This window comes from Chionomys nivalis, chromosome 16 (genome assembly GCF_950005125.1).
Source record: "Chionomys nivalis chromosome 16, mChiNiv1.1, whole genome shotgun sequence".
Taxonomy (NCBI): Eukaryota; Metazoa; Chordata; class Mammalia; order Rodentia; family Cricetidae; genus Chionomys; species Chionomys nivalis.
In genome coordinates this window covers 18862650-18875774 of record NC_080101.1, presented here as the reverse complement: position 1 = coordinate 18875774, position 13125 = coordinate 18862650, and the positions used below count along the sequence as shown (strand labels likewise).

Here is a 13125-nt window from a genome sequence, read left to right as displayed (position 1 = left end):
CAGTCTACAGTCTAGGCAAAATATCTTTTAGCATTTGCAGACCAGCTCTTAATAATACTTCATGCATTTCCCTGCAATGGACTTCCTTAACGAACTGCCTTGACATAGCATCCATACATTTTATGCTTTGTGAAATTCTGTGTGTCTTTTAGAAAAAGTTCTTCCTGGGAAAACTCAAATTTCATGAGGCTATGGATAAAACATTACTGCTTTATTTTTCACATTTTCAGTAGGTAAAAAAGTGAGTTACATCGTGGTTGTTTAATAAAAGGCGAACGGCATTTGCTTACATAAAGGAATTTGACTCTGAGAGTCACCCCTTGGATCAGCTGGCACCAACCTCCACGGAGAAGATGCCACATCTTTAACAGGAGAACTAGAGCCAAGCCCTACCCAAGGCCGGTGATCCGATGGCCCCGCCTCTCGTCCCAGCTACGGCCGCGCCCCCATCAGGACCCCGCCTCTCGGCCGCCCCCTGGGCTCCAGAGCGCACGCGCAGGACTGGAGGCGGCTTGGCCGTCCCCCTCCCCCAACCCCGCCGCGGGAGGGGAACCGGCAGCCGCGGCTGCTCGGGTCTCCGGGGTCGGTAGTCGTCATGGATTACCCGTGGGATGATCTGACCCTGTCCTTCTCCCGCACGTCCATGTTCCCCTTTTTTGACATCGCCCACTACCTGGTGTCGGTGATGGCGCTGAAGCAGCAGCCAGGTGAGTGAAGGGGCCCGACGTGCTCCGGGTTCCGCGGAGTCCCTGCTGGGATGGCCGAGGACAGGGACGCCCGAATCCCGGGCGGCCCACCTCTTGGCCCAGACCACCCGACGCTGACCTCGGCTTAGGGAAATGATACAGACCCCTGAACAGACCGTCTCAGGTGGGACCTAGCACCTTCCTCGCGTGTTAAACTATACGAGTGAGTGGCTTTGCGTTTTCTGTCACTAGAGACGAGGTACAGGTAACAGTCACTTGCCATAGTTTAGCGTCTGTGAACCGTATGGGGACGTGATGTGCTTTTCACAACCTTGAGTTTCATGAACCATGTGACCAAAGAGCAATGTTTGATTTCCTGTCTTTCACTGCCTTTCCTTTTTTTTTTTTTTTTTAAAGTCACCCCACTTTTCCATCGTTTTCTGAGTCTGTTGTTGAGGTCAAGCATTTAACCGCCTTCCTGTTCTCTGCTGCCTTTCCTTGTCCCGCAGGTGAAGTGTGAAGGCTTAAGGATGATTGTCTTACTTCTTTTTTTTTTTTTTTTTTTTGGTTTTTCGAGACAGGGTTTCTCTGTGGTTTTGGAGCCTGTCCTGGAGATTGTCTTACTTCTTACACGCTACTGATTTTCTAAGTCCTTGACTCTCCTCCGATTTTGAGAGTTTCAAAGTCCAACTCTTGTTTGAAGGACAGAGCATCTGCATGGGATACTGTTTCTCTGATTAAAAAGAAACAACGTTTTAGTGACTGCCGCATATCCGAGATCTGGTATTATATTGTATTGATTAAATCAGATAGTCTCAAAGTATGGTTCCTTTTTCTTCTCTTCCCTGTCACAGATGTAAAAATTCATTATTTTCATAATGATATTCAGCGGTTATTCTTGTTCATTGCCTTTACGAGTGTACAGTTTATGAATGTAACTTTTCCAGCGGCTACCTGACTTACGATGCTGTAAGAGATTGAGACACTCTCTGGTGAGTTCAGCCAGATGTTTGTGTCTGAAGGTAGACATTATGGAAATTGCTCAGATACCTAGCAGTGTGCCTTCTTTAATCACGAATAGTTTTTACTTTGGAAAGTACAGTTATTTTTAGTAAAGAACACATTAACATTTAATGCCTTATTTTAAGATGGGTATGTAATAACTTGAAAAACTGTTGACATTTCTAAATGCTAACTGTAAACAAAAGCTCTAGGCCTTTTGTTGTTGCTAGAGATGATTCTAGAGAAATGTTCTCCCACTGAGATAGCCCCCGGCTGAGCAATTTTTAAAGTAATTTTTTAAAGGGTATTATTTCATAAGTATATTCACTATTTTTTTTTGTCACAAAGTTACATGATTTTTGGATAAAAAGCCATGGAACCATGGTCATGATTAAAATTTAATGTATGTTTCTCTCTACTCCAAATCCCCTTTACCCCTTTGTAGTCTCTTTCTCTAAACCCTGACAAGCCTTACATGCCCTCTTTACATTTCGGGGTCTATAGAGGTCTGAAATTTGAGACTCCAAAATTTGAGAATCATTTGGCTAATTAAATGCTAACGAACATGGAGGGAAACATGCTCTTCTCCCAGTACTAGTAAGTGGTAGCATTTGCAGGAGAACGGCCGGCCCGTAAGTGGGGAGTGCGCTAGCATGCCTGTTAGCTTTAACCGTAGTGATTCTTTTCGGCCCCCACCATCTTGTTATTTTCATAGTCAGAAAACAGCTTTCATTTGCATTTTCCATGGTTATTAATGTGTGTGCTTCCTTGGTTTGTTAGTCATTGGTGTTAAATTCCCGTAGGAGCCTAGGATCTTTTGCCTGTTCTACTGGGATGTAGATTGTTTTACTTTATGGGTTCTCTTCATGCATCATGGATATTCTGTTGTAAGTGCCGAAGCTTTTTATTTTTTTTCTCTCTCATTAAATTTTAGCTTTTAGTGCAGAAGTTTTAAAAGTTTCATGGTTAAATCTACTTACTTTTTTCTAGACAGACCTGTTTTTTTTTTTTAAGATTTATTTATTTATTATATATACAGTGTTCTGTCTGTCTGCTTGCTGGCCAGAAGAGGGCACCAGATCTCATTACAGATGGCTGTGAGCCACCATGTGGTTGCTGGGAATTGAACTCAGGACCTCTGGAAGAGCAGTCAGTGCTCTTAACCTCTGAGCTCTCTCTCCAGCCCCAGACCTTTTTTTATTAATTAATTAATTTATTTTTTTGTTTTTTCGAGACAGGGTTTCTCTGTAGCTTTTGGTGCCTGTCCCGGAACTAGCTCTTGTAGACCAGACTGGCCTCGAACTCCCAGAGATCTGCCTGCCTCTGCCTCCCGAGTGCTGGGATTAAAGGCGTGCGCCACCACCGACTGGCTCCCAGACCTGTTTTTATAGACAGATCTTTATATATATAGTAAGTCTCTGAATCTCAGTGATGAGCCATTGTCAGGGGCACTTGGAACTCTGTGATCTCGGCAGAATGGCTAACCGAATGGGCTTGCCCTGTTCCAGAGACCATTCTTCTGCGTGCCCCTTTGCAGGTGCCTCGTATTTACTTGCTTTCTTCAGCCTTGCATTTCTTATGAGAAGCATCAGTTCTGGTCCAGAGTGACAGACAGTGATGCTGAGAGCAGGTCCACCTCTCCTGATTTTAGTGAGGATGTTTCTAATGGTCAATGAAATGGGATGCTTTCCTTAGGCTTTTCGGAGGCCCTGGTGTGTGTGCCGAAGCTCACCTTGATCATGACAGTAGATCCACGCTTTACGGGTTGACAGTGCTGTTTCCATGGTTGAGGGAAACTCCATTTTGGGCTAGGCACCCATGGTAGTAGCCATTCCTCTCTGACCTGAATTCCTGAGAGATGAGTCCCCAGCAACTCTGCCTCTTTGCCTCCTCCCCAGAATTGTGAAACTGTTATCAAATGACTAGCTTCTTGCTCTGGCTTCTGTATGATTATTTATTACTGTGTGCAAGGGGACTAAGGCAGTTCCTCACGGAGCTGTAAATTCCCCAGAAATGAAGTGCTTGTCGGTGTCACCTTTCAAAGCTCTTCCTTCACGGGCGGCACTGCTACCCTCTGCAGCCCTGCCAGCAGTTTCAACAAATTTGGCTAATTACAATCTGACTTGAATCTGGTGGTCTTTTCTGGGTGGTCTCGAACTCTGTAACACTTTCACGCTTCCAATGACCAGTTCTCCAGAGCTCTAGAACCCATAGTACAGTAAGGCCTACAGTCCATGTGTGTGCAGATAGCAGAGACCTTCCCCACCCACAACAGGGCCCTAAGAATTTAAGGCTAGCCGGAACTATATGTCAGTGTCCGCAAGAAGTCCCATTAAAGACCACCGGCCTCATATGCAGTAAGCAAGAGTGTTTTATTAAAATTCCAGTCAGAGAGGCCTGAAGGTTCCTTTTAAGCAAAACTGAGGGCATTCCAGGGAAGGGATGCTAGTCTGGGGACTGATTGGTGGGGTTAAACCAACAGTTTCCGGGTTGCTGTGGGATTGGTTGGTGGGTCAGTGATTAGGGCTCTTCGGCTGCAGGGCCGGAGAAGCTGTCTCTAGTTCTTTTAAGTTTGCACAAGGTTGTGGGGCACCATCTGATTGGTAGCCTCTGGGCTGCGGCTTTCCCAAGGACTGCTTGCTCACTCTAGCTGGTTCCAGTAAAATGAACTAAGACCTGGTCCGTGTCAGGGGCTATTAGAAACCTGTCCTGACTCTGATCTCGCTCTGGCCCTCTCACTCTATACAGTGAGTTCAAAGCCAGCCTGGGCAACAAGAGGTCCTGTCTCAACACCCCGGCCCCAGCAAACTCTGAAACTAGCTCCTCTGTGACATTACAGGATTATTGGGTAGCTGTTGCCTGTCTAATTTCTCCCCAGCCATTCAAATAATTCAGGCACTTTTTAAAATTACACTTACCATCGTTAGAATATAGTCAGCAGAGCACAGACACACAGTCCACCTTAACAATGTGCTGTCAAAGCACACACACACACACACACCCACACACACACACACACACACACACGTCAACCTTAAGAATGTGCTGCCAAAATGTGTGACTTCACGAGGCAGGGAGCGTGGGTGGTTTTAATTCTGTTACCACTGTTCTTTCTAGCTTGACCATCTCCTGCCAGAGGAAGATGTGACAGGCTCCTGTTGGTGTGTATCTGGCAGGTGTTAGGTTCTACTTTACACTCAGGGCGACAGCTGTGTGCAGCCCACACCGCAGGCAGACCTCCAGCCTACCCAGAGATGGCTCAGGGGTAGCCATTAGCTGTGTTTGTGAACTGAGAGGTTCAAGAGAGCTAAGGAAAGACTTGGAGGAGAGAAGCAAAGAAGGTTTCGTGTTCCCCATGTCAGCAGTTAGTAAGGGGGATGCTAAAGGGGAAAGAGTTTAGGCTGGTGTTCTAAGGAAAGTCATTTTAATAACAACTGGTCAGCTGTTTGCAGAATTGCCCACTGAATTATAGCCAGTGTTAAAATATCATTGGTTCAGGATGATATAGAAGAGTTTCAGGAGTCAAAGACATGAATAGGATGATTTTCTAGCTGGTGATTAACAAACCTGGGGCTGGGGGAGGGGGTTTGGTAGTAGAGTACTTGTCCCAGGGAAACTCCAGGTTCCCTGGAACTAGACTTATTGACAGTTGTGAGCCACCCAACATGGATGCTGGGAATTGAACTTGGGTCCTCTGCAAGGACACTTGTGTGTTCTTAGCCATTGAGCCATCTCTGCAGTCCCTTAGCTGTAGTTATTTAAGCCCAAGGAAAGAAAGGAGCATCCTTCTCTTTTTAGATTACCTTTGCTTCATAATCAAAGACACAACTGCCTGAGTTCAGCTGCCAGCACAGAAAAATAAGCAACAAACAGACCAGCCAGCAGACTTCCTCAAGGCTGGAGAAGGTGTGCTGGATCTGGCCAGCATAGGTTCCTGTAGGATCTGGTCTGTGTGGGTTCCTGTGGGATCTAGTCTGTGTGGGTTCCTGTGGGATCTGGTCTGTGTGGGTTCCTGTGGGATCTGGCCACCATGGGTTCCTGTGGGATCTGGCCAGCGTGGGTTCCTGTGGGATCTGGCCAGTGTGGGTTTCTATGGGATCTGGCCAGCGTGGGTTCCTGTGGAATCTGGCCCCATGGGTTCCTGTGGGATCTGGCCAGTGTAGGTTTCTGTGGGATCTGTTCCATGTGGGTTCCTGTGGGATCTGGCCAGCGTGGGTTCCTGTGGGATCTAGGCTTCCTCACAGAGAAGACACAGTGAGACTTTGCTCCTTTGCCCAGTGCATTTCTTTTTGAGACAGGGTCTCGTGTACTCCAGGCTAACTTTGAACTTGCTATGTAGCTAAGGATGACCTTAAATTTTTCTTTCTCCTGCCTCCACCTCCCGAGTGAGTGCTGGGATTACAGGTTTGTGTCACCACACCTAGTTTTATGTGGCACTAGGTATCAAATTCAGGGATTCATGATGCCTGCTGAACAAACTCCAGCAGCTGAGGTCGGTCCCTCAGGTTCTTCTTCTTTTCTCCCTTTTCAAACCTGTATTTCCTTAAGATCCTGGTTTTATTTTCCATCTCTGCCAACACATCCCTCCTCGGAATCCTCCCTTGTGTATCCTTTTATTTGGAATCTCTGTGTAGGTTTTACGAATGGTTAGAGAATAAAAGAGGTTTTGTGAGAAACTGTTTTTCTGTCAAGCATGGCCAGCCTGCCAAGGGTCAACAGCATTTATACCTTCTCCAGCTTGTTAAACTTTTATGTCAAGGAATCCAAATCTTTTCCTATCCCTCCATTGTAAAACTTTTATGCAAATCTTTAATCTCTCTCATCTGATAAAACTTTTGTCAAAGGAGGCCCACTGTGTTCCCAGAATTTGGCTGTCCAGACTGGCAGATCCCTTTCTTCTTGGCTTCAGTTGTTTTACAGCTAGCCAACCTGGAAGGGAGCGAGGATGTGGCCAGCCAGCTGGGAGAGGTCTTACCGCCCGTGTGTGAGGAACAAAATGTGCCAGATTTCCTGCCTGGTGTGCTTGTGTGCCTCCTAAAAAGAAACTGCCTTGCTGGGTTGCTTCTGTATTGTTCCTGTGTTTCTTTGTGTAGCAATAAGAATATTCTTTTCCAACAGTTTAGAGAACTACCTCTTATATCTATCTGACTAAGGTTGTAGGGGTTTTTTCTTTAGATTTATTTTTATTATATTTTAGTTATGTATATGAATGTCTGTCTATAGGGGTATGTATACACGATTGCAGGTGTCAGGGGGAAGCCAGAGGTCCCAGGGGAACTCCAGGTTCCCTGGAACTAGACTTATTGACAGTTGTGAGCCACCCAACATCAATGCTGGGAATTGAACTTGGGTCCTCTGCAAGGACACTTGTGTGTTCTTAGCCATTGAGCCATCTTTGCAGCCCCTTAGCTGTAGTTATATAAACCCAAGGAAAGAAAGGAGCATCCTTCTCCTCTTTTTAGATTACCTTTGCTTCATAATCAAAGACACAAAATCATCAGCCTATTTAATGTGAATTGAATCTTTCCCCAGTTACTTCCATTTGTCTCCTAATTAAATCTAGTTTCTTCTAAGTCTTTGCATCTTATTGTCTAAAGTTTTTGTCTTGGGTTAGTAGAGTAAGGTTTTGTTGTTGGTTTGTTTTGAGACAGGGTTTTTCTGTGTAGGCCTGAATGTCCTTGTCTGTAGACCAAGTTGGCCTTGAACTCACTTCCTGTGCCTCCTTAGAGTTGGGTCAAAGGCGTGCACAACCACGCCCTGCCGTTCTGTTTTTCCTTTTCAATTTTATTTATTTATTTATTTGGAGACAGGGTCTCACTGTGTAACCGCGACTGTCTAGGAACTCCTCTATAGACCAGGTTAGCCTTGGATTCTCAGAGATGAGCCTCTCAGATGCTGGGATTAAGGTGAGCCCCACTATTTTTGGCTAAACCATGAGTCTATCTTATTCTCTTCTTTTGTATTTAAAATCTTCTCTCTTTCAGACCTTTTCTGTTTCTGTGGTTTGTTTTGTTTTGAGAAAGAGAGTCATATGACTCAGGGTAGCTTTGAGCTTCTCTCAGAGTTGTGGTTTTTGACCTGTGGGTCTTGACTCCTTTGGCAAACCTCTATCTCCCAAAATCTTTACATTATGATCCATAACAGCAAAATTACAATTATAAAGTAGCAATGCAATAATTTTGTGGTTGGGGTCACCGCAACATGAGGAACTGTATTAAAGTGTTGAAGCATCAAGTAGGCTGAGAACAAACCTTAGGGGTTCCCCTGAGTGCTAGGGTTAGGGCTGTGCCATTGTTTTTCTTTCTTAAATCTTAATAAACTAATTAAATTAAAATACTTTGGCTGTGGTGGCATGTGCTGAGATGAAAGTCTGAAGTCCCAGTACTCAGGAGCTTGACAAGGGATGATCATGAGTTCCAGGCCAACCTAGGCTGCATAACGAGACGCTCTTTCAAAATAGAAAACAAAAATAGTCAGTCCCCACTATCCCTCAAACCCCACTTCGAACATATTTATTTAAGTCTATGTCCACATTCAGTTGTCTTTTCTCTAAGAGCCCCCACCCAAGCTTTCGTGTAACCCAGGGTAGCTTTGAACTAGATGATAGCCTTGACTTTCAGGTCCTCTTTTCTCCACCTCCCGAGTGCTGGCACCACAGGCAGGCATCACTGCGCTCAATGCTGCCTGCTAAGCAAGCACTTCAGCAACCGAGCAACATCCCAGTTTCCTGAGAACTCAGTCGACAATTATTTCTCCTATCTCATCTATTATTTTAGTCTGCAGTCTTTTACAACTCTGTTGCTAACTTCCCAATCATGTGCCGTTCATTAAACCAAATTGTTACTGAACTTCATGCTCTTTCAGACACTATTTTAGATATTGAGGATCCCCAAACAAAAGATACTGTTACAGCCTAACTAAGTCAGCTCCTTTTCTTTTTTAGTGGTGTCTCATATGGCAGCTCCATTCTTCTTACCGAGTAATAGTAGTTATTGAACTCAGCTCCATGAAGACTGTTTCAGCTGGATAATTACAGTCCCTGCAGGCTCCTGTATTAGTGCACTCATTTGACAAGGGTGGAGTTTGGGAGAATGAAGTGTCCTTCCTAAGGCACGTGGGTAGTAAATTATAGAGCTTGTTCTTGACTCCAGAGTTTGCTAGTTCCAGTTCTTACTGTTCACTGGTCGCTTTTGCTTTGCAGCCCATTTAGTGTTCTTGGCTTCTCAATATGTATGAGTCTCAATAAGTTGTCATTTGTTATGTTTTTTCTCCATGATTTTTGTCTTTTCCACACCCCAAAAGCAATTTCTTCATTGTTTTTTTTTTTTTATAATTAAATACAGAAATAAAGATTGCCATTTTTCTTCATCTCTTTTTTGGGAGATGAAAGGGTTAATAGATTAAGAATTTATTAACCTTGGTGTTGTAGACAGGTGGAAAGTGATGACAGGATATCTTGCAGTTTTTTTTTTAAAGAGTTAGTGCTTTAGCTGCATGTGTGTATGTCTTTATGCCAGAAGAAGGCCTCAGATCCCATTATAGATGGTTGTGAGCCCACCATGTGGTTGCTGGGAATTGAACTCAAGACCTCTAGAAGAGCAGCCAGTGAGTGCTCTTAACCCCTGCGCCACCTCTCTAGCCCCATATCTTGCAGTTTTGTGAATATGAATATAAAAAGGGCAAAAGGCATAAATGTATGGCCTATGAGTGTTCAAAATGTATTTATCCATGTAACAAATATCTAGATATGAAGACAGCACCTGTGGTTTTCAACAGCAGCTTTTGTTGTATGATTTTATTTTATTTTATTTATTTTTTATTTTATTTTATTTTTATTTTTTTTGGTTTTTCGAGACAGGGTTTCTCTGTAGCTTTGGAGCCTGTCCTGGAACTAGCTCTTGTAGACCAGGCTGGCCTCGAACTCCCAGAGATCCACCTGCCTCTGCCTCCCGAGTGCTGGGATTAAAGGCGTGCGCCACCACCGCCCGGCCTGTTGTATGATTTTAAAACTAGAATAGGCTCTATGTAGTGTGGAGTGAGAAAGGATGCATTAGAAATGATTGTTCAAGGACTGGGTCTGGGGCTTATCCGTGTTCCAGCCCTCATAAACCAGGTTCAGAAGCTCTGAGCTGTGGCACGCACATGTGCCACATGCTGGGATTTCTGGCTAGCCAGTCTAGCTGAACTGGTGAGCTTTCGGGTCAGTAAGAGACCCTGTCTCAAAAAAAATCTCAATTGAGGGGAATACTGAGCTTCTACCTCTGCTTCCACATGTACACACATTTATATGTCTCACTATACATGTCTATATATTGATACGCATGTACTCACACACGGTAATCTATAATTGACTTCTCTGAGTTTAGAGAGTTAGAGTTCTTTTTTTTTTTAAATATTTATTTATTTATTATGTATACAATATTCTGTCTGCATGTATTCCTGCAGGCCAGAAGAGGGTACCAGACCTCATTACAGATGGCTGTGAGCTACCATGTGGTTGCCGGGAATTGAACTCAGGACCTTTGGAAGAGCAGGTGATGCTCTTAACCACTGAGCCATCTCTCCAGCCCGAGAGTTAGAGTTCTTGCTTGAACATATTTACTTTCCCCCTTTTCTTAGTGGATTGGAACAATCTTTGACCAGACAATAGATACTAGGTAGAGAGTGATGAGGTAGAAAGTGTGCGCATAGGGTCGGTAGACCAGGGTCTCCCACTAATGGGTTGGGTAGCATGGGGTGACAGCTTCAGACTGAGGGTTCTGTTTGTGTAACGAGTGGCTGGACTGAGCGCCAGCTAGAGTTTCTCCTCCTCAGGGGTCCTAGTCTGGGCTCTAAAGAGCTTTTCTCTGAGCTTCTGAGTTTTCATAATTTGAGCTTATCCTTTGTTCCCCAGAAGAGTAGCCGCTTTCTGAAGCCCACACCTCTGTCACATCGCATTTACCCTTGCTTCTCCGCTGTCTGGTCGCAGCTCTGTATGTATTTAGTTCTTTACATTAAATGCTCTGTTAAAATAACTTTGTTTTCAGTCATCTGACTAGACGCTTAACCGATAAAAGAAACCCAAGGGTAGAGTTTAATTTCACATTCTGGTTTATATGCATCTTCTTTTTTGTTTGTTTGTTTTAATTTTTTTTGAGACGGGGTTTTTCTGTGTATCTCTGATTGTCCTGGAACTTACTCTGTAGACCAGGCTGGCCTCAGACTCAGAGAGATCTGCCTGCCTCTGCTTCCCAAGTCCTGGGCTTAAAAGCGTGGTAATGCCACGCCTAGTGGTTTTTGTTTGTCTGTTATGTTTTTTGTTTGTTTTCAAAAATGAAAACAAGTGTCTTTATGTAAATCTGGCTGTTTTGGAACTCCCTATGTGTATGCCATGCTGGCCTTGAACTCACAGAAATCTAACTGCTTCTTCTTTCTCAGTGCTGGGATGTAGTTGGTTTTTAACTCTTTTGCTCTTTGGGAGGCCTACCACCTAACTCCCCAGTAATCATACAGAGGCTTATTCTTATGAATGTCCAGCCTTAGCTTGGCTTGTTTCTAGCCAGCTTTTCTTAAATTATCTTGTCTACTTTTTACCTCTGGGCTTTTACCTTTCTCTATTTCTGTATATCTTTTCTATCCCTCTCGTTTCGTGTTTGGCTGTGTGGCTGGCACCTTCTTTTCTCAATCCTCTGATCTTCCTTTTTTCTCCTTCTGTTTATTCTCTCAGCCTGGCAACACCATCTCTTCCTCTCCTGCATAACTATTGGCCGCTCAACTCTTTATTAATCAGGTGTTTTGGACAGGCAAAGTAACACAGCTTCACAAATGCAACAGAAAAGAATACAACACATCTTGCATCATTAATCAAATGTTCCGCAGCATTAACAAATGTAACACATCTTCAACTAATGTTCTACACACTGGGGTAAAAGGCTTGTATCACCACCCATGCGCGTGTCTTCTTAAGACATACTCTGGGCTGCTGGAGAGATGACTCAGAGGTTAAGAGCACTGGTTGCTCTTCCAAAGGTAATGGAGGTCTTTTTTTTTTTTTTTTTTTTTGATTTTTAGAGACAGGGTTTCTCCGTAGCTTTTGGTTCCTGTCCTGGAACTAGCTCTTGTAGACCAGGCTGGCCTTGATATCACATAGATCCGCCTGCCTCTGCCTCCTGAGTGCTGGGATTAAAGGCGTGCGCCACCACCGCCTGGCTGGTAATGGAGGTCTTAAAGGTTCTAGCCGTTAATACTCCCTTTCCGGGTTCAATTAAAGATGCCACAGACAGCTCAAGGGGTAAAAGGCTTGTATCTGAGGGTGAAGATCTGAGAGGTAAGAAATCTACTCACAACTGGTTCTGTCTAGCCATAATTCTTTATTCTTCTCTCTTCAATCATTTCTTATTGTTCTCCCTTTTTCTACATTGTTCTTAGTTCTACACTGTCTTTGTCCTGTGTTCTTAGTTCTACCCGTTACAAACGTACCAATCATATATACTCTTAAAACCAGCAATTCCTCAACCCTAGCATGTTGTTTGGCTTTTTTGTTTGTTTGTTTGTTTTTGAGACTGAGCCTCTCAGTGACCCGGAACTTGTCAAGTGTGGTAGGCTGTCCCTGCCATTGGGTCCCATGAATCTACCTGTTGCCACCTCACCAGTGCTGGGATTATATACCCTACCACTGGGTTTTTTTTTTTATACATGGTTTTGAGATCAATTTCAGCTGTTGGTGCTCACAAGGTGGGTACTTCACAAACTAAGCCATTTCCCCAGCTTCCTTTTTTTTTTTTGCTTCCCCGTATGTGTGTGTGTGTGTGTGTGTGTGTGTAAGTCAGTGGTAGGCATCAGGTGTGGTTTCTCAAGATGCTTCTGCTTTTTTTTGAAACAGTCTCACTTTTGCTTGGAGCTCACTGATTCGGAAAGACTGGCTGGCCAGAGATCTGCTTGATCTGCTTGTCTCCAACACAGGTCATCATTACCCTGGGCCTTTTTTTTTTTTAAGGTGACTCTGGGGATCAAACTCAGGTCCTTATCGTTGCACAAAGAACATTATATTGACAAAGCTATCTCCCCGCTTCCCCATTTTTTTTTGAAAAGGAGAACTATATGAGAAACACCAAAATAAAAACATATTAGTATTCACACAAATACCACCTCAAGTGGAAGGTTTAAGAAAGCCAGTAATCCCATGCTCCTTTCTGGGTGTCATAGCAACCGCTTGCCAGCCTGATGTTAACTGTTGTGAAAATATCTTCAGTGTAGTGGTTTCTACCAGGAGGAGGAGGAAGAAAACAGAGAAAAAGGAAGTCTGAGGGAAATATGCCCAATATAAATATGTACTTGTTTGAAAAATTTAAAAATACAAAACAAAGCTACAGTCTAGGGGTTCTTAAAAATAGGTACACACGACTGACCTAAATTTAGATTGAGTACAAGATAGACAGGTCATGTTCGCCTACACCGA

The 13125-nt window shown here is 43.9% G+C and overlaps 1 protein-coding gene across 1 annotated transcript in view; it reads left to right on the top strand.

Annotated features, from left to right (window-relative positions):
• Positions 1-481: 481 nt before the first annotated feature.
• Positions 482-13125, top strand: part of Tmem38b (transmembrane protein 38B) — a 30377-nt gene continuing 17733 nt past the window's right edge. The window contains exon 1 of the mRNA XM_057790588.1: positions 482-707. Coding sequence (XP_057646571.1) covers positions 596-707 — 112 coding nt within the window. The 5' untranslated portion in view covers positions 482-595. The remainder of the gene's footprint in view (positions 708-13125) is intronic.